The 20,573-nt window shown below is 46.7% G+C and overlaps 1 protein-coding gene across 1 annotated transcript; it reads left to right on the forward strand.

Annotated features, from left to right (window-relative positions):
* The first annotated feature begins 12,577 nt into the window (after nt 1-12,577).
* On the forward strand, nt 12,578-20,240 carry LOC105997279 (securin-like). The gene is made up of 2 exons (XM_013031649.1): nt 12,578-12,844; nt 19,592-20,240. The coding sequence occupies exon 2, from the start codon at nt 19,601-19,603 to the stop codon at nt 20,201-20,203; it is 603 nt and encodes a 200-aa protein (XP_012887103.1). The 5' UTR covers nt 12,578-12,844; nt 19,592-19,600; the 3' UTR covers nt 20,204-20,240.
* The last annotated feature ends 333 nt before the right edge of the window (nt 20,241-20,573 follow it).

The raw sequence follows: 20,573 nt of genomic DNA on the forward strand, positions 1-20,573 counted from the left end.
CCAAAATGAATCAAATATGTAGCCAGTAGTGTGGACTACTGTCTTAGACTAACAATGATTCAGTCCCTCTAGCTTAGCATAGGCAGTTCACATGCTGGCTGCTCAGAAGTAGGGTCACCAGTGACTCACACCTATAATCTTAGCTACTCAGGAGGCTGAGAGCTGAGGATAGTGGTTTGACGCCTGCCAGGGCAGCAAAATCTGTGAAATTTGTATTTCCAATTAAGCATCCCCCCAGCAAAAAAAAAAAAAAAGCTGGAAGTGGAGCTGTAGCTTAAGCACAAAAGCACAGGGACAGTTGTTACCTACCCAATACCTATATATTCCCCTCAGTTCCAGATTAGCACTAGGAGTAGGGTTGAAACCCATGTAAAACATATGTCCTCCAGAGACATTTCCCACCAGGAGCAGCCTTGGCATTAGACTGCAAGGATCTGCCTAACCAGCTGCATCTAAACCTGGCTACACATCACAGTCTCTTGAGATGCTTGTTAAAAGTAATGATTCCTCCGTAGTGTACTTAATAGCTCCAGGACCAGACCAGGACTAGAGTCTAAACTTGTATGAGCACGTGCACACACATGCATACATGTGCATATTTATTAATTCTTCAGGTACGTCATAGTAGCTTATGCCTAGTGATGTTTTGGACTGTTTACATATATCCCTCATGGGCCTGGAAGTCCACAGTAAGGGGACATTTCCTTCCTTCCTTCTTCCCGTCTGTCTTTCCTTCTCTTTCTTTCTCCCTCTTTCTCTCTTCTTTCTCTTTCTCTCTTCTTCCTTCCTTCTTCTCTCTTTTTCTCTCTCTCTTTCTTTCTTTCTATCTTTCTTTCTGTCTGTCTTTCTTTCTTTCTTTCTTCTCCCCACCCTCCTTTCTTTCTTCCTATTGCGCCAGTTGAGGGCTTGATCGCAGGGTCTAGGCACTGTCCTTGAGCTTTTTCACTCAAAGTTAGCACTCTACCACTTGACATATATCAACTTCTGGCTTTTTTGGACTTCCTTGCTGAGGCTGGCTTGGAACTATAATCCTTAGATCTCAGCCTCCTGAGCAGCTAGGATTACAGGTAGCAGCCACTTCTTGTGAACACATTAGAGTTATCTAAAAAGTTACCTAGAAAGGTGATTTCTGGCTTTGGTTCTTAAAAGGAGAATAACAACACACCTTATCTGTAATTGCAAAGAGCCCAAAAGGCAATAGGAAGAATTTGCCACCAGAACATACAGAATGGATGGTGTGCAAATATCTGTGCACTGACAGAGTAGTCATGGTTTTTAGGCTTGTCACTGGGTAATCTTGGACCAGCCTTCTTGAGCCAACCCCAAGTTTGGCTACTTTTGTTAACTTGAAGGGTTACATACATGGATCTAAAATTTTTGCATTGTTCTTAATATCTTTAGGAAAAACCTTGGCAGAAGGTATTCTCTCTATTACAAGTCATCTCAATACTCCCAATGAATTGTGTTAAGCAGGAGGAAGAGAGAGGGAAAAGACTGGCCTGACAGGTTCTTTTCAGGGAAGAAAGGTTGGGGTAGTAATAGGTGTCCAGGATAAGGTTCAAGGGTACCCCAAATGAAGTTGAAAGTCCCCAGAAGCCCATGTCTGGAGCGTCAATTTCTCCTTGGTCTGTGAGGCCCTTAGCTTAATTTGTTGGCATGTCCAAAAGAAGTTTGTTTCCCCCCTGTCTCCATCCACTGTACACCTACTGTGTGCCTGGATTATGATATTTATAGATCACATCCATCCCCTCCCTCTGGTTCTGCAGCTTCCCTCCAGAGGGGCCCTGGGTCTTCCATTCCCTTCCCCCACCTCCCCCCTCCGTCCTTCAGTCCACATCTGGCTCTGGGTCAAATGTAGATCTCCTTTCAGCCAGCAGGCCTGAGAGCGTCCATCTGTGGAGCTGGAGTCGGAGCCAGAGGCAGTCCAACAAGGAGCCCATCCATCAGCTGAGCCCAAGCCAGGGCTGGGAAAGACCACGGTGTCAGACCACCCAGGATGAGGCTGGAGAGGGAAGCACGGCCTGCCGCCGTTTGTTCTGGCTGAGCCAGTCCAAGGAGTAAAGGATCCAAGGCTAGGATGGAGGAATCTAGAGACTGTTCCTCTGAGTCCCACCAACACTTTATGTGACCTTGAGCTTGTCCCTGTCTCTCTCTGGGCCTCAGCCTACTCATCTGGAGCATGAAGACAATGAACTGCAATGCTAGTGCCATAGAATCCTTGGGTTGGAAGTACCTTTAGGGCCATCTCATCCCATAGCCAATACTTGAGTCCCTGAGCAGTTTCCTGCTCACTCATTGCCTAAACTAGGCTTGCATACTTGCAGCTACGGGGAGCTCCCTACCTCCAGTGTGTCCTGACTCATCTCAGCGTTACTCTCTGTCAGAAGTTTCATCTCAACTGGTCTCGCTGTGGTTCCCATCAATGAGTCCTACCTAGTCCTGTCTCCTAGCATCTGCCATCTGACAGCCCTTCAGGGGTCTGAATCCATAATTCCCTTAAATCTAAATCCTGAGTTCAGTCTTTTCGAACCTAAGTGTCCCCTGCAACTGTTCTCACAGAGCTCAGGATGAAATTGCTTAAGGTATGGGGCCCATCCCTGTGCAAAGCTCCCACGTGGAGTCTTGGCAAAGATGCAAAGCATCAGAATAGCATCTGGATCTTTCCAGACACAGTAGTTCCTGCATGCAAACCTAAGGGCTCATGTGGTTTATTACCTATGGGACTTCTACCCCAAGAGTTCCATAGAGATGCTTTTCTGACTTTTGTTTCTTATCCCATTACCCAGCTGTAGACTTTGCTCAGAGTTGGCACTAGAACTCACATGCTGAGATAGCTGAGAGCCAAAGGCTTGTGGATGTGTATATACATGTGAATAGTAGGAATAAACATGATCACCACACTCACATATGAATATATGTGTGAATGCAAATGATCAGTATGTCTGTGTCTGAGCAGTATGCCTACAAGTAAGCATTAGTATACACGGAACACTGAGTATGTATGTATATGTATGGATGTGAACATTGCATATACAGTGTCACCATTTCTGTATCCAGGCAAGCACTGAGTGTCTATGTGAGCATTTGTGCAGGTATGTGAGAACCTGTATATATGAAGGTGAACATATTCATGAGCGCTGTGTATGCATGTGGTCATGCATGCATGGAACTGTTCAATATGTATGCAAAGCATGAGTGGAGTCAGCCTGGAGCGCCCTAGATTACCCTTATACAACCAGGACTTTGCCCATGCCTGCAACATCAGTTACCTAGTGAGGGCATGGTGGTGAAAGGGTAAATTTAGTTCAAAAGTTTTCAAGTTGGGTAGATTACTTAGGGTTCAGGGCTCTGAGGAGCATCTTACAGTGGAAGGCTCTTGCTGGCTTGGCAAACGGAGATCAGACTACGGAAAATTCTCCAATATTTAAAAATTTCCAGCCTCTTAATTCTTCATGGTCTTACTTGTGGGTGGGGAGGGGGAGGGGTATGTGAAGGAAAACAGACCCAATTGAGAACTATTGTTCCAGGTCTGAAGGCTCTCAATGACTCAGGAAGTCTTATCTGAATAATTGGTTGCATTATGCCTTATTTGTGTAGAGGGTGACCAATCAGAATATATCTCCGGGTATAAAAAAACCCCTAGCCTGAGAGCCACAAAGAGTAGGTGAGCAGACACAGGGAAAGCAACAGAAACTTTTGATTGAGATTCTTTTGAGTAAAGTTCCTTGCACTCATCTTCCATATTTTCCTAGATTTCATTCCTTGAATTCCTGAGATAAGAACCTGAGAAGGACTGCTGCAGTGCTAGCAATGGAGCTGCAACACTAGCAGGCATTGTCTGCTGCTGAGCTGCAACATAAAATAAGAATTGGCACTAGAACTACAGGACTGAAATCCTAGCAATCTTGGTCTGCTGTGGAGCCCCCCAAGAGCCCTATCAGAAGAAAATTCCATATGAGCAGTGTTGATCAGTGTCCATACTTGGGAGAGGATAGTATCTATATATGCAGCCTCCAGGGGCTCCTGGAGACACTGAGTGTACTTCTATATGCAGCTTGCTAGTGTTATGTCCCTTAGTGCCAACAGAGCAGAAAGAGGTGGCTGTTGACAAGGATGACCTGGAGATCCATCTGAAGCTGTAGGAAATGACTGTGCCCCATCAATTGTTTGGGGGTATTTCTGGCTGGCTGAAGAAAAGGCAAGGTGGAAGCTGAGCTCTGTCACTTGATGGGGGTATTCCCAGCTGTCTGCCTGAGAATGTGAGGCAGCTGCTCTGGCATGCGGCTAGAGGATCCTGGCCATGCCTACTGTGACGTGGCTCATCTGTGTCTGTGTGTGTGCTTGTGTGCATGTGTGTGTGTATGTGTGTGTGTGTGTGTGTGTGTGTGTGTGTGTGTGTCTTTTTGCTACTCAGCTGCCATTGCCCCAATCGGCACAAGGGAAGTCTGCCTTGCCAGAGCTCAAGGTCATAGGAAGGATACTTTACTCTAGTGTCATGTATCCTGGGTCCCAGTAGAGAGGACAGCCACTACTTTCCAGGTTGGATAAGAGGGCATGTGTGCCAGGAAAGGACAGAGCAGATAAAGAGAAAGAGAAGGTGGGCATTAGAGAACCTATTGGCCATCTTGGGGAGAGGCAGCCTGCAGAGGCTGTGGACAAACAGCCACAGATGGGCATCTCCAGAGCCAAGGGTAGCTGGATTGGTGGTAAGCATAACTCAGATGAATCTGAATTCTGGCTCCAGTCCTGTGCTTTCTGGCTGCCTATCCATTGTCTCACCTGTGCAATGTGGGTGTTGGGAAAAGCCCTAGGTGTGACCCATAGCCAGCACTAATGCAAGGGCTCTCCTTGCTTTGCCATCCCTCTGAGATGATCCATGTGACATAATGGTAGCTTGCTAGTCCCAAACAGGACTATATTTTTTTTTGGGGGGGGGGCTCTATCAGGTTTATTTGGAGCTTCTGACCAAACAGATTTTGGCTTTGTTTCCTTGATTGGAAAGTCTACTTGGCAGGGCCAGAGTTCCTGTGAGTGACTCCTTGGCCAACCTGAGCTTCCACCTGGGGATTCCCATCATTCCTCATCTGTGAAATCTTTCTAGAAATCCAGAACGAGGCTGAAAACATAACAACTCCATTGCCTTAAAAACTCTTCTCCATCCCCTCTCCATGCAGGAGTCAGGGGGAAAGATGAATGTTGGTACAGATGACAAAACTGAGGCTGTGGTCAGTGACAACTTCTCCCAGCTCACACAGCTGTGAGACTGATGTCAGATAAAACTTAGCCAACCATAGCCATTGTCCCTTTAATTTTACATATCGTCACCCTACTTCCCCCATCCTCCCCCACCCTAGTATCCTTGGCCCAAGCTGTGGCAGACTACTCATGGTTTCCAAAATGTTCCTTGTGTTTTCCTGTCTCTGTGTTTTTTCCTCACCAGCTCCTTTTGGCTGGGAAAGTCCACGCCCTCACCCCCTCCCATCCCTACCCCACTTCCAGTCCTTACCTCCTGAGCCTGTGGAAACCCTCTTGGTGCTTTGTGCTTTGGAACTGAGACACTCTTCTGATTCCTAGAAGCTGGGAGGTTTTCTTGTGCTCCCAGAGAGCTTTGCTGCTTTCTTGTCTTGTGTCACTCAATGCTGTGACCACAGAACAAGATGGGTCTTGGAGATCATTGAGCCAAATCCTTTTGAGGCTCTGAGGAAAGAACCTGGGAGAGGTAGAAATAGGCAGGAGTTCAAACACTTGGCAGATTTTCTCCAGAATCACTGACCACCGTTTCATAGTCTTTCCTGTGGAAGGTCCTTGGTGTCCTAAGCCCTCTCCTCTACCTTCCCTATCCTTCTTACCCCTCCCTTCCTCATCTCCCCTTTCCATTCCTCTCTCCTTCTTCTTTTGTCAGTTGTGGGGCCTGGCATTGTCCCTGAGCCTCTTTGTGCTCAAGGCTAGCACTCTAGCCACAATGCCACTGCTGGTTTTTTCTGAGTAGTTTGTTGGAGATAAAAGTCTCACGGACTTTCCTGCCTGGACTGGCTTTGAAACCCAATCCTCAGATCTGAGCCTCCTGAGTAGCTAGGATTACAGGTGTGAGCCATTGGTGCCTGGCTCCTCTCTCCTTCTTCATCTACTTTTCATTCCCTTCTGCTTCTTTATCTCCTTAGTGAAATTTATCTATGATCATTGTTTAAGCACAATATTAACCAAAGTATTTATTTCTTGTTTTATAGCCACCTATAGTCATCTACCTATTTAATTTTGTGTTGTTTTGGTTTTATTATTTTTTCCCTTGTGTGCCAGTACTGGAGCATGAACTCAGGGCCTTGAGCTCTCATTTGGCTTTTTCACTCAAGACTGGTGCTCTCCTACTTGAGGTGCAGCTGTACTTCTGGCTTTTTGGGGGTAGTTAATTGGAGATAAGACTCTCATAGACTTTCCTTCCAGGCCTGGCTTTGAACCACAATTCTCAGATCTCAGCCTTCTGAGTAGCTAAGATTACAGGAGTGAGCCAGCTAGCCATCTACCTTTAAAACAATGAGTAACTGAATTAAGGAAGCCCTAAATTTTCACACTAGTCTTATGAACATAAATGGACAAGTCAAACTAAACAAGTCTTAAACTTTTTCTATAAGCTCTCCAGCAGTATTTTTTTTTTTACCTGAATCACCTCCACACATTTTGCGGGTCTGGTCATGGGGCCTGAACTCTGGGCCTGGGCGCTGTCCCTCAGCTCTTCAGCTCAAGGCTAGCACTCTACCCCTTGAGCCACAGCACCACTTCTGGCTTTTTTGTTTTTGCTTATGTGGTTCTGAGGAATTGAACCCAGGGCCTCAGGCATGCAAGGCAAGCGCTCTACCACTGAGCCACCTTCCCAGCCCATCACCTCCACACATTTTCAATTCAACATGTCTCAATTGACTCCACCAGCTGCTGTTTGCTCCAAACCTGCTCTTCTGTCTGTGCTTTTTGCCTCAATGGATGGCATGCCTCTATCCTTATTAGAGTTCTGGAGAGATGTCTAGTGGATAGAGTTCAGGGATGCTGTCATGAAACCTTCATCAATGCACAGGACTAAGCAGATCTTATCATATTTGGGAAACTGTCAGTAGGGGGGAGGTTGAAAAGTCAAGCCCTAAAGCAAGGGGCCCATACCCAGTGTACAATACAAATATTGGGGGAGGTAGTAGACTTTGCCAACCTAGGCTCCAGCTGAGACCAGTTCTAACAGAGGTACAGGCATCAACATTTTTATCACATACATGTGCAGCCAAGGCTGGGACCCTCCTCTCTGGGAAAAGTTTATAAAGACACACTCTGAAGCTATCCCCAAGTTAATCAGGATAGTCTCCCTCAAATATCTGGCCTACCTATCAGGCCTGCTGGTTATTGTGTTAGTAAATCTGGCTACTGTGTGTATTAGAGTATCTCTAAGCACTGAGGGGCTGATGGAGCCCCACTTCTCCCCCTTCCCTCCTCTCTGCCCATCTCTGAAGGAGGAGGGGTGCTGATGGAGAAGAGGAAGGGAGGGGGCTGGGGAGCACAGCTGGGATTCCAATCACCTCCAACCACAAAAATCCATATCAAGCCATTTCTCCCCTCCCTCCCCGCTCCAGGCTGGGCTGTACAGAAGCACCCCACTTCCTGAAAGCAGCCCAGAGGCCCCAAGCTGATGCTAGGAGAGGGCTCAGCAGCTTGGTGGTGGGGAGGAGGGGAGACAGCCCCAAACTTCCTGAGTTAGTCCTGGATTGAGGCATATTTGTAGAGCTCCCTGCCTCTCTTAAATCCCTTCAGCCCCCAAGCTGGCTCTTGTCTAGGAGAAGAAGGTGTTGGGCAGGTGAGGAGGTGAGATGCCCTTTCTGATTTCCAGTTACAACAATGACTGCCCAGGAGCAGATCTAGTTGCACCCCCTTGCCCTTTCCTCTTGCTGATCAGGACCTGGGTATCCATATGAGAGTGCTGACCTCCCCTTCAAAAGAGCCCCCCATCAGCCTCTAGTCCTCACGTAAGCAGGAAAGCTCTCATTGCAGGCTGGAAAAGTCCATTCAAAGCTGCTTGGATGTGGTGGCACCCATCTGTGATCTCAGCATTTGGTAGGTGATAGGAGGATCACAAGTTGAAGGCCATTCCAGGCTCTATATAGTGAAACTCCATCTCATTTTGCATATGCAAGGCCCTGAGTTTCACTCTCAGAAATACCAATGAGAACTAGGAGTGGGGTGGAGTGTACAGAGGCCTGAAAAAGCAGGGCAGGACTTTGATAACACTGTCCAACAAGAATTTGCCAGCTTAAGGATTGCTGGGATTGGAGATTGAAGAGGTCATAGTGCAGCATCTGCCCAGAAGCCTGTAAAGGAGTATGCAAGGTGGACTAAATCTAGGCTTCAGGGCAGATTTCTAGGGCTTAAGCTAGCAAGTTGTCCCCCAGAGGATCAGAACAGAGGCAGAAGTCGACTGACCCTTGGAGGCAGATGTTATTCTGGTAAAATGTGACTTTATCCCTGGTGGGGGTTACCTTACAATGACAAACAAGCTCTAGAATCTCCAGGAGTGGGATTCGAGCTGTGTTGAGTTGCTGAGGGAAAAGGAAAGGGGTTGGGAATTACATGCAGGTAATGCTAGTCCAATCTGCAGAAACCACAGACAGTTGAGAAGGGTCATCTACAGAAAGGACTGGAGGTACAGGCAAAGCCCAGAGGTATGCGGTGTCTGGAACCTGTTGCACCAAGTCTAGTGGAGGGTAGAAGGGACAGCAGGGATGGAGCTGAATCCAGAGAGGGCAAAGTCTATGTCTTAATGCAAAATCTGACACACTCTGTCTCTCTCTGTCTCTCTCTGTATCTCTCTCTCTCTCTCTCTACCTGCCAGTCCCATGGCTTGAACGGAAAGCCTTGCACTCATGCTCAGCTTTTTGCTCCACTCTATGAACCACACCTTCATTCTGTCTTTTGATCATTAATTGGAGATGAAGTGCCCAGACCCACTAGTATTGGCAAAACTATTTTTTTTTGGCCAGCACTAGGTTTGAACCCAGAACCTTGTATTTGCTTGGCTTACTTGCTCATCTGGCACTCTAGCACTTGAGGTATACCTTCAGCTTCTAACTTTATGTTGAAGATAACTGAGATTAAGGTCACTCGGAATTATGGATGTGCAGGAACTCTTTGACTTATGAGGGGGCCACTCCCCAATAAACCCAAAGTCAAAGATGCATTTTCTATAGCTAGCTTGCTAACATAATAATTTAGCAACGTGGTAGAGCATCAGTTGTTTGTCATCAAGATCAATTGTGTAGCTGGCTGGGAGCTTCAACTCATTGCCACTACCCAGCTTCATGAGAGTACCAGGAGAAGATCAAAATTCAAAAGCAGATTTTGTACTGAATGCATATGCAATTTATAGCACTGAAAAGTAAAAAGTCATAATGGAACCATCATAAATTGGGACTATCTGTACTTGAAGCATGGTAAGAGATGATCAGACTGCATATGTCTACATATCTATGAAACAGTTTTTCCCTTCCTGGTTGGAGGCTAACTTGGAACATGAGACCTGAACCTGAGGGACTGTGTGAAGGCTAGTACAGTGTTCTGAGCTCCTGAAGTTGATAGGAGAGCGGTTGTAGAGAGCCATGATACTGTTTGACAACGTGGTTGACAGTTGAAGGAAGACCAGGTAAACTCACATTAGAGTTTCACTTGCTTTCTTAAAGTACTCCAATCGCTCCTGATGGTCTTGGGGTAGAGGCTAAATTCCTTTCAATGGCTACAAGGTCCAGCCACACAGCCACTTCTCTACCTTTATCTCTTAGCAGGCATTGCCCCCATCCCATTTCATAGCTTTGATTCTTGCTTGCTCTCTGTCTCTGTCTCTCTGTGTCTCTGTCTCTGTCTCTCTCTCTGTCCTTTTACTTCACGTTCTCCTTTATAACCTTTAGCCTTTGCATATGCTCTTTTTTGGTATTGGAGCTTGAACTTAGGGCCTGAGCACTATCCCTTAGCTCATTGCTTAAGATTGGCACTCTATCACTTAGAGCCACACCTCCACTTTAAGCTTTTTGCTGGTTAATATTAATGAGTCTCACAGACTTCATTTTATTTTATTTTAATTTTATTGTGAAAATACTGTACAGAGGGGTTACAATTACATGGGCAAGATAATGAGTACATTTTTTTTTTTGGGTCCGGTCATGGGGCCTGAACTCTGGGCACTGTCCCTCAGCTCTTCAGCTCAAGGCTAGTGCTCTACCACTTGAGCCACAGCGCCACTTCCGGCTTTTTTCTTTTTGCTTCTGTGGTGCTGAGGAATCGAACCCAGGGCCTCAGGCATGCAAGGCAAGCACTCTACCACTAAGCCACCTTCCCAGCCCAATGAGTACATTTCTTATCAAGCATTGTAGCCTCCTCCTTTGTTTCCCCTTCCCATCCCTTCCCATCCTCCCCTCCTGCCCCACCCAATCCTCCTCCCCCCTACCAAAGTTGTAAAGTTTGTTTTCAACATAATGACTTGTACACCTCATTGTTGCAATGGATCCACCTGTATCCCTATTTAAACGATTTGTTTTTTCCCTTCCCCTCCACAAATTATACCAACCTCAAATACAGTGAAAGCAGGGGTTATACCATGGGGGAGGGAGTCTCACAAACTTTTATGCCTGGGCTGGCTTTGAACCGGGATCCTCAGATCTCAGTCTCCTTAGTAGCTAGGATTACAAGTGTGAGCCACAGGAATCTAGCTTGCATATGCTCTTGTTTACCTGTGAGACTCCTACCCTCATGGCCCCATCCTGAAACCTAATTTGACAACTTCACACCCCAGGCTGGTTGCTACTCCTTATTTAGGATTCAGCTTTATGAAGTCTTTCATGATCTCTACTGCCAAACCAGGAGCAGATACTTTTCTTCTCCATCTCTATAGTCCCCTGTTATTACCCTATCTCATTTGTTAGTAACCCACACAGTGACTTTCTCATTATACATCAGAAAAGCTTGTAAGCTGATGAAGGGCAGGCTTTTGTGGGTGATCTCCTGCTGCTTCTTTCTGTGCATGTCTGGGAGGAAAAAAGGACAGGGACATACGCAGTACCATGCCTAGCTCATGGGTAGTGACATCATTTCTAGAGAGAGGGTAGATTTTGTCTCAGGGGTGGAGGAATAGGGGTGGAGAGAGAGAGTTTGGATTTGGGCCCAGTTGAGCTAAATGTATCCAAGGGTCACCTGGGAGGACATATGGAGTAGGTTGTCCACTTTGTGGGCCCAGAGCTCAGAGGAGCAGTTTGGACTGGAATGGTCTGCTGAGAGGTAAGAGCTAAAGCTGTGGGAATGAACTTGAAACTTGATGTTTTTTATTCCTAAGTAAACAGCCAGCCAAGAACTAGTATGTTTTCAAACATTGGTGGCCAAGGATGTGACAGGATGAGGTGGAGGGAGGTGGAAAGAGGTGGCACCCTCTCCCTGTAGGGCAGAAGGAGATCCCTCCTCTGCAAATGCTCCACTGTCACACACCCCTGAGGGAACAGAGGGCTTCAGTTCTGCAGCCTGGCTTGGGAAGGAAGACTGGACAGAAAGTCCTGCTGGCCTCTCTGTGTTTCCCTTCCCTCACCAACTGCCTCCAATGTTCCCTAGGTCCTTACCCTTGGCCAGGGCCCATTGACTCCATTATACTGCTTGTCTCCCATCTCCACAGACTCACTCATACCTCTTCCCCATGGACTCTTCCCTGCCCTAGGATGGCCTCTGTAAGTCAATGCGCTTGCTCCTTCCCTAGTGGGGCCCAGGAATCCTGCCAAACTTTGTGCTTCCTGGCCTAGGGATGACTCAGGCTTCCCTCCAGTCCCTGAGCCACACCATAGGCTGAGCAACTGAGGAGATGAGGGGCCTCTGACTCCAGGATCCAGGGTGCTGGGGAGATGGGCTCAGGTCTTTGCTAAGGCTTGACAGGCAGCATTTCAGAGAGGGCACAAGGAATAAGGGATAGGGAATTGGGATACTGCAGACAATGGCAGTGGCTGGGGGTTGCTGAATTAGGAAAAGCTACCATTAGCAGTTCAACATGACCTTACCCTAGGAACCAACTGGTCAGTAGGTACATATTTCTTTTTTTCTTTTATTTTCCTTTCTTTTCTTTTTCTTTCCCTTCCTTTTTTCCTCTCTCTCTCCTTCCTTCCTTCTTTCCTTCCTTCCTTCCTTCCTTCCTTCCTTCCTTCCTTCCTTCCTTCCTTCCTTCCTTTTCTTTCTCTTTCCTTTCTTGTTAGTTGTGAGTCTTGAACTGAGGGCCTGGGTGCTGTCTCTGGGCTTTTTTGCTAAAGGTTAGTGCTGTACCACTTTGAGCTACTTCTAGCTTTTATTGTTTGTTAATTGGCTATAAGAGTCTCAAAAGACTTTCCTGTCCAGGCTGGCTTCAAACCACGATCCTCAGATTTCAGTCTCCTAAGTACCTAGTATTACAGGAGTGAGCCACCACACCCAGCTTCTTTTCCTTTCTTTCCCTCACCCCTTTTCTTGCATTCTTTTCTCCTTTCCTTTCCTTTCCTTGTGCTGGCACTTTGCCACTAAGCCACATCCTCAGCCCTTGGATTTTTGAGACAATCTTGCTATGATGTAGCCAGAGGCTAACAAAAATGCCTGATTCTTCTGCCTCAACTTCCCAAGTGCTAAGATTACAGATATGTGCCTCCGTAACCTGCTCAATAAGTACTTATTAAATAACAAGTTTGCAGCAGGCCAGGTGTTCTGTCTAGTCTCTCTGTTCTGCACTAAAAATAGAGGGGCTGTTTAAGCCATCTAGGGGGCCACAGGCCTGACATGAAATCCTCGTGCCACCTCTTCCTTGCCAAGTAACCTGGAGCAGGTAAGTCATTTTGCCTTGTGAAAGGCTCAGTTTATACATCTGTACCATGGGTATAAGAATGATTTCTTCCTAGAGTTGAGAGGAGGTACTGTGCAAAACAGTAAGAGAGCTGTTATATTTATCTGCATGGCTAGGATGGAGAAGAATAAACAGGTGCCTCTCTGTCATCCGGAGGACACATTCTCTACTTCTTTCCAGTTGATACCGTGGGATTCCTTGAAGTCTCAGCCGATGGAAGGTCAGGCTCAGAACGTGGGTTTCAAGTTTTGCTGGAAGAGTGTCAGCAAACAGCCTGACTCTTCTGAGCCATATAGGGAGACAAAAAGGGGGGGTGAATTCTCTTTTCTGTTCTCCCCCATTCCAACCAATTCTCTCTCTCTCTCTCTTTCTCTCCCTCCCTCCCTCCCTCCCATCTTGTGGATGGTACGATCAAAGGAGAGGTTCACATAGAGGTGAGGCAGAAAGGCCCAGCAGCGTCCTTCCCAGATGTGTTGTAGGGGGTGGGGGTAGAGGGAGACAGAAGAAATGTGGCCATGTGGAGGGCAGGGCCAGGGCCAGCCTGCGTGTGTGTGATCAAAGGCTCAGGGCGGGGCTGGGCAGGGGCTGGGGGTGAGTTCTTCGAATTGCTGAGGGTTTAATCTTTTCTCTTGGTTGCCTGGATGCCTTGGTATTCCTCCTCCCCAGTGCTTCCTACAGGACTGTGCCCGTAGCCCCTTGCTCAGATCAGCTGGGAGGGAAGAGCAGGGTACCTACCTAGTCCATCACTGAGTGGCTTGGCATGTCACCTGCTTAAAGCCAGCTAGAATTCACCTAGTTGAGTGTCCCTCACTGAGCTGTTGTTTGTGTACATGTGTGGCTGCTTACCTCCTGGAATGATTGTTGCCAACACTGGACTGCTTGCCACCTGCTACTGCATGATTATCTGAAATGGTGTTCCACTGCTTTGCTCTGTGGCCCAGAAGCCTCCTGGCCTAGGGTAGCTACTTCTGTGTGGCACAGAATAGGGCTGTGCCAGCCTGTATGCCATCTTGGGCTGAACGAGCTAGTTCTTTGCTCTGGGGTCTCCTTGGAGGGAAGATGGGAGCAGAAAATTTGCTTTATTCTAGAGGAGAAGAAAAATACTGGCCCTCCCAGGCCTACTTCAGGACCTTAGGGGCTCTGGCTGCCAATTTAGCCAGGAAATTTGCCGTCTAAACAATGCTTAGGGCAGCCTGTCCTGAGCTCTACTTCCCATCCTTGGTGGGAGTCTTGGGGAAACGCCTGTGACCATTGTTCCCAAAGACAGCTCACTGGGGTCAGGTCTAGGCCAGGCCAGGGTCCTCAGCCCCCACACCCTGGGAGGAGGCACATGATGTCCCAGAGAAACAGTCCTCTAGCCTTTGTTCTTGGCCGGGCCGGAAGCTACTCAGGACACCAGGGTTGGTGTGTGTGTGTGTGTGTGTGTGTGTGTGTGTGTGTGTGTGTTAAGCATGGAGGCAGAGAATTTTCCTTTTGACTTCCCTTGGAGGAAGGTTTTTGATAGGGGTAAATTTTGGTAAAGAGCAGAGATTTGCCCCAGGATAATGGTAAAGATGGAATGTCATGAACAGACCAGAAAGGGATCCCAGAGGTGAGCCCTCTAAAATTTCATTTCCATGGGAGCAGAGATGTTGTGTTGCTTGAGGTTATGTTCCCCCATGCTCAGAGCATAGTAAGTGTTCAGGAAGTATTTATTGGGTGTATGACCTGTTTCGCTCCTCTCATTTGATGCCCATAGAAGGCTGCCAATGTTTACAGTACCATACCCTGGACTCCCAGACAAACCTGGCTCCCAATTCTGTGTGTGTGTGTGTGTGTTTGTGTGTGTCCTGGGGCTTGAACTCAGGGCCTGGGGGTTGTCCCTGAACTTTTGCTCAAGGCTAGTGCTGTACTACTTAAGCCACAGCTCCATTTCTGGCTTTTTTGGTGGCTAATTGGAGATAAGAGTCTCACACACTTTCCTGAATGAGCTGGTTTCAATTACGATCTTCAGATCTTAGCTTCCCAAGTAGGTAGAATTGCAGGCGTGAGGCACTGGTGCCCAGCTCCAATTCTATACATGCCATTTTCCAGTTTAGTTGCCCTAGGACTCAGTTTTCTTATCTGTGAACTGGAGATAGGTATTCCCATCTTTGAGTTGTTGGGAGGAGCTTTCATCATTGTCTTTGTGAGCTTTGCTGGCAGATTAAAAAAATGTTTTATTGTTTTAGAGAACAGTGTTTTGCTATGTAGCCCAGGCTGTCCTCCAATTCATGATCCTCCTGACTCCACTTCTTGAATACTGGGATTACAGCTTTATTTATTTTCATTATTGTTTTTGTTTGTTTTTCGGAGACAGGGTCTTGCCCTGTAGTCCAAGCTGGGCTGGAACTTGTTATGTATCCCAAGCTGGCCTGGCACATAGTATAAATGTTAATTTTCTCCCCCTTTCTTCTAACTGAGTCTCCTCTTTTCCAAGCTAAACTCCTGTTCCAGTGACCCTGAACTTGCCTTATGATCTCTTTTGCCCTTACAACATAAATAATCAGATTCCATGCCAGCAAGAGCCCCATCTTACAGATAGAAAAACCGAGCCCTGAAAAGAATGATTCTGGCTCCACAGTGAATATCAGGATTTGAACAGTATTCTACTTGCTTTTTCTTATTTTTGTCTCTTCTTGTTCATACCAAGTGTTATGTCTGTTACTTGCCCTTAGACCTTGGGTACCTCTCTACATTTTCTTTTCTTTCTTTTTTTATGGGGGCGGGGGTACAGTCGTAGGGCCTGAACTCTGGGCCTGGGCGCTGTCCCTCAGCTCTTCAGCTCAAGGCTAGCGCTCTACCACTTGAGCCACAGCACCACTTCTGGCTTTATTCTTTTTGAATGTGGTGCTGAGGAATCAAACCCAGGGCCTCAGGCATGCAAGGCAAGCGCTCTACCACTGAGCCACCTTCCCAGCCCCCTTAAAGCTCATTTATTTAATTATAACTTTTTTCTTTTTTTGTCAGTCATAGGTCTTGAACTCTGCATCTGGGTGCTGTCCCTCAGCTCTTCAGCTCAAGGCTAGCCCTCTACCACTTGAGCCACAGTGCCACTTCAAAAGCTCATTTATTGTAAACATGGTGATCAAAGTCCAGAGAGGAAAAGACTTGTCCAAGGCCACATAGATAGAATAGTAATTTTCTAGTGCTCCACACTTACCAGGGATTTTCCCAGTCATGGATCCTTGGGCTCCAAGTTCTTCTTTTAGGACTTAAAAGGAACTGGCTTAGGGATGCCAGATGCCAAGCCAAGGACACTATTCTTCTGGTTGCCAGAGGCTCTACCAAGTCAGCAGGCACAAAGCCATCTGTCTTTCAGCCCCTTTTCTTGGGCCCACTGCCTTGCTAGGCTGGGCTGAGTTGTTTCCTTGCTGGGTGATGGTTTCTGTCCCACACTCAGGACTCTGTTATCTGCTTGCTGGCTCTGCCCTGGTTCTTGTAATGGACTGATCTGAGGCCATTTACATTTCTTTTGGTATGTTCTCCTGTCCGATAGCAACTATGTCATAATTATGTTGCTTTCCCTTATCCTTAATCCTCTGAAACTGCCTAGTTATCTTTAATTTCCTGTCCATTTCCCATACCGGGGAGTTAAGTGGGGCTAAGTCTGGCCCAGAGTGATGGAGTAGCGTGGGAAAGCTCCTAGCTGCTCACCCTGGGTCTCCAGAGCTCAGAGAGGTAGTTTGGGCCTCAGAGCCTATGGAGGCTGGTTGGCAGGATGCACCCTTTCCCCACCCCCTTCCAGACTAAACCTCTCTGTTAACAACGAAGATCATTGAGAAGGAATAGAGAAGGGATGTCTGGAGTTCCTCCCTCCTAGTTTAGGTAGTCTAGGATTTTTAGATCTAGTTTCAGTAAGCTCAGTCAATAACCTCTGGCCTTTCCACCTCCCCTATCTACCTAAATCAAATAATATGCTATCAAATATATGTCCCACTGTCCATAGGTCTCCTGTACTTAGGAGTGCCAGGCCCTGTAGTGTGTGTGTATGTGTGTGTGTGTGTGTGTGTGTTTGTGATATGTGCACATGTGTATCATATGTGCACATGTGTATCATATGTGCACATGTGTATCTGTACAACCTAACCCATATTCTTGTGACCACAGCCTGTGGGTCTGGATTATGGTAGACATCTAGATGTGGTATCTCCTTCTTCTCTTGTATGTCTATAGTGTCTAATGCTATACAGAGCTAGCCATGCTGGCCCACAGTAGCAGTTCAATCAATGCTTATCAACTGACTAGACTGAGAAGGTGTATTCTTCCCAGGGATGTGTTCCACATGTACGTGTGTGTGATATGTGAGCATAGAGTAGGTCTGTGGGAGTGTGTATGGCATGTGCTACCCTGGGCATGGACATAAGGAGTGCACTGCTGAGTCTGTCCCCATGGGAGTGGGTGGCAGGCAGAGAAGTTAGGAGTTTAGGACATATGTTCTGAGGTCAGACTGACCTAGGTTGGCGTACTAGCTCTGTACTTGCTCATGATATTACTTTGGTCCTTTAATCCATCTACATTCCAATTTTCTGGCAAGTGAAATGGGGAAGGAATCATGCCAAGCTTACAGCGATATAGGGAACATGAACTAGTCCAACATAGACAAGAGTCCTAGCTTATGAGCCAACACGTGGTGAGCACCAGTAGGTGATGATTGTTGGTGGTGGTGATAGCAATTAGAATAAGGAGAGCTAAGCTGCAAGGGACAGATGTGCCATGTGGGGAGTGGGAGAGTGAATGTACAAAGACCTGATCAAGAAGCTGGAAATGTGGAGGTAGTCCCAGAATGCCTACCTGTAAGAGAAGCTCAGAAAGCAGAGGCATAGGGCCACATGGGTTTGAAGAAGGAGAGAGAGAGGCAGACTTAGTTGCAAGAATCTGATCATTTAATGAGCCTCTTCCCTTCTTGGCAGCAGGATTAATGGAGTAAAATGGACTACAGATTCAGGAAACAGTCCAGCCTCCATTTTTTAAAAAAAGGATTTCTCCTAGTTCCCTGTGGCTCTCACAGGGAAGGCAGGCTGAAGGGAAGTCTGGCAATTGGGACAATAGGTTTGTAGAGGTGCTAGGAGAAGAGCTGAGGGCAGTAAAGGAAAAAAGGCTGAGAAGGGAAGAGAAGTCAATAGGGGGCTCAGGAGGGGAAGGAATAGAAGAGAGAGGAAGGTGGCAATGTTGGGGAAGCTATCCCCTCTTTGCAATGCAGGCAATACCTTCTTTTTTTTTTGTCGTGGGGCTTGAACTCTGGGCTTGGGCGCTGTCCTTGTGCTCTTCAGCTCAAGGTGAGCGCTCTACCGCTTGAGTCACAGCACCACTTCCGGTTTTCTAGCGGGTTTATTGGAGATAAGGGTCTCACGAACTTTCCTGCCTGGGCTGGCTTTGAACCGTGATCCTCTAATCTCAGCCTCCTGAGTAGCTACGATTACAGGTGTGAGCCACTGGCGCCCGGCTATGGTAATATCTTCTTTAGACCAGGCCTTACAACCTCTTGCTGAGTCACAGAGTCAGTTTTAGAGAGGAGATTAGCACACCAAGATGATTCAGGGGTATATAAGAAAGCCGTTCCTTAGCCAGCGACTAGATCTAGAATTCACATACTCTTTGCTTCTCCTCCTGGGCATTTTCAACTCCTTTCATGATGCTTCTTTAACTTCTGCCTCTCAGGCCACCATCTTGGGGCTCCATAGAGAGTATCTGTCATGACATGGTTCTGTGTATTGATGGCCAGCTGTCCTTACTGTATGCTGTGGTAGGTCTAAGGTCTTGTTCTACATTTCTGAACTCTTCAGGGAAGTGGACATTTTGAGACCTCCATATTCCCACATTTTGAGTTTCCACTGTCACCCTCTATTTTCTAAGAACCTATTTTTATCTGTGGGCCCACAATGATACAATACATTAATAATAGAATAGTTATCATGACAATGTTAAAACTTCTAGCATTGATGGTGTCAGTGATAATGAAAGTGTGGTGAGGATGACAATGGAGGCAGAGGTGGAGGTTATAAAGGATTGTGATGATTAATCTTGTCACCTTGATTGAACTGAGAAGGGCTTAGGAGATTAGTAAAGCACACCTCTGGGTATGCCTGTGATGATATTCTTAGAGGATAAATTAAAGGTGAAGATCTGTTCTGAATGTGGGTAGTACCAGCCTCCAATCTGGGGGTCCAGATGAAAGGAGAGACCCAATTTAAGCAGGCGTTCTTGCTCTGATCCTGGCTACCATGATATATGTGGCTCGGCTCTGCTATACCTTCCCTACCATGATGGACAGAACTGTGGGCTAAAATAAATCATTTCTCCATTAAGTTATTTTTCTCAGGTATTTTGTCACAGTGAAGACAAATCTGACTAACTTAATGGTGATAGCACAGGTTCTGATAGGCATGACATTAATGGGCTTCGTGATGATGATGAGAGCAGTGGAAGTGATGACAAGACTCATGGTAGAGGTGGCCATGGTTATGCTAAAAGTAGAAATAAACTGAGTGCCAGTGGCTCATGCTTATAAGCCTAGCTACTCAGGAGGCTGAGATCTAAGAATTGCAATTCAAATCCAGTCCAAGCAGGAAAGTCCATGAGACTCTTATGTCCAATTAAGCACCAAATATATTGGAAGTACAGCTGTGGCTCAAGTGATAGAAAGCAGTAGTGTCTTGGAGTTTGGCTGTTGGGATCCATTTGCATCTCATATACACATCTCATCCTTAGAAATCCAGGATGGCTACTGTGATCTTTGTTGGCAAGGAAAATGGGCAAACAGGCATCGATATGGCTCTTAAGGAGGGGCTGAAGCTGGGATTCAGACCTGTCAAAGCCTTGGATGGGAGAACTCAAGTTTTAACACCACACATTGAGAAGGTCTTTAATGCTCCATCGGCCTTACCTAAAACTTCCAGGAAGATTTTGGGAACAGTTAACAGAGCTACAGAGAAGCCAGTGAAGACTAATGGACTGCTCAAACAAAAGCACCTAAGCTTTACTGGCAAAAACATTACTGAGACGACTATGAAAGCATCAACCTCCGTTTCTGCCTCCAATGTCTACCCAGAAATAGAAAAATTCTTCCCCTTCAACCTTCTAGATTTTGAGAGTTTTGATCTGCCTGAAGAACACCAGATCCCACACCTCCCCCTGAGCGGAATACCCCTCATGGTCCTGGACGAGGAGTGGGGACTTGAGACACTGTTGGAGCTGGGTCCCCCTTTGCTGATGAAGAAGCCTTGTCCTATGTGGGAATCTGATCTGTTGCAGTCTCCCTCGAGCTTTCTCTCCTCCCTGGACATCAAGTTGTCTCCTGTATGTTATGACCTGGATATTTAAAGTTCTTACTCCATTATGGTTTATGTGTTTGTATTAATAAATAGGTTTTTTTAAATGATAGAATGCTAGCCTTGAGTAGAAAAGCTCAGTGACAGTGTCCAGGACCTAAATTCAAGCTCCAGGAACAGCACCCTGCACCCTACCCGCCCCCCCATGTACACAGAGGAATAGAAATGATGTAGAGGAATGATGATTGAGATGGTGACAACAGTGATGGTGATGAAGGTGGGAACAGGTAGTGATGGGGCACTGAAGGCAGTAATGATAATTCTGTCATATCTGTGATGATCGAAGAGGTGATGGTAGTGACAGATGAATGTGTTAATGGTGTTGAGAGTAATGATTGGGACAGTAGTTGTGATAAGGGGAT

The sequence above is a fragment of the Dipodomys ordii genome, unplaced genomic scaffold (assembly GCF_000151885.1).
Source record: "Dipodomys ordii isolate 6190 unplaced genomic scaffold, Dord_2.0 Scaffold142, whole genome shotgun sequence".
Lineage (NCBI taxonomy): Eukaryota > Metazoa > Chordata > Mammalia > Rodentia > Heteromyidae > Dipodomys > Dipodomys ordii.

Bases quoted from the DNA above. Each gene is read 5' to 3' on its own strand.
- LOC105997279 (XM_013031649.1), top strand. From the start codon at position 19,601: ATGGCTACTGTGATCTTTGTTGGCAAGGAAAATGGGCAAACAGGCATC.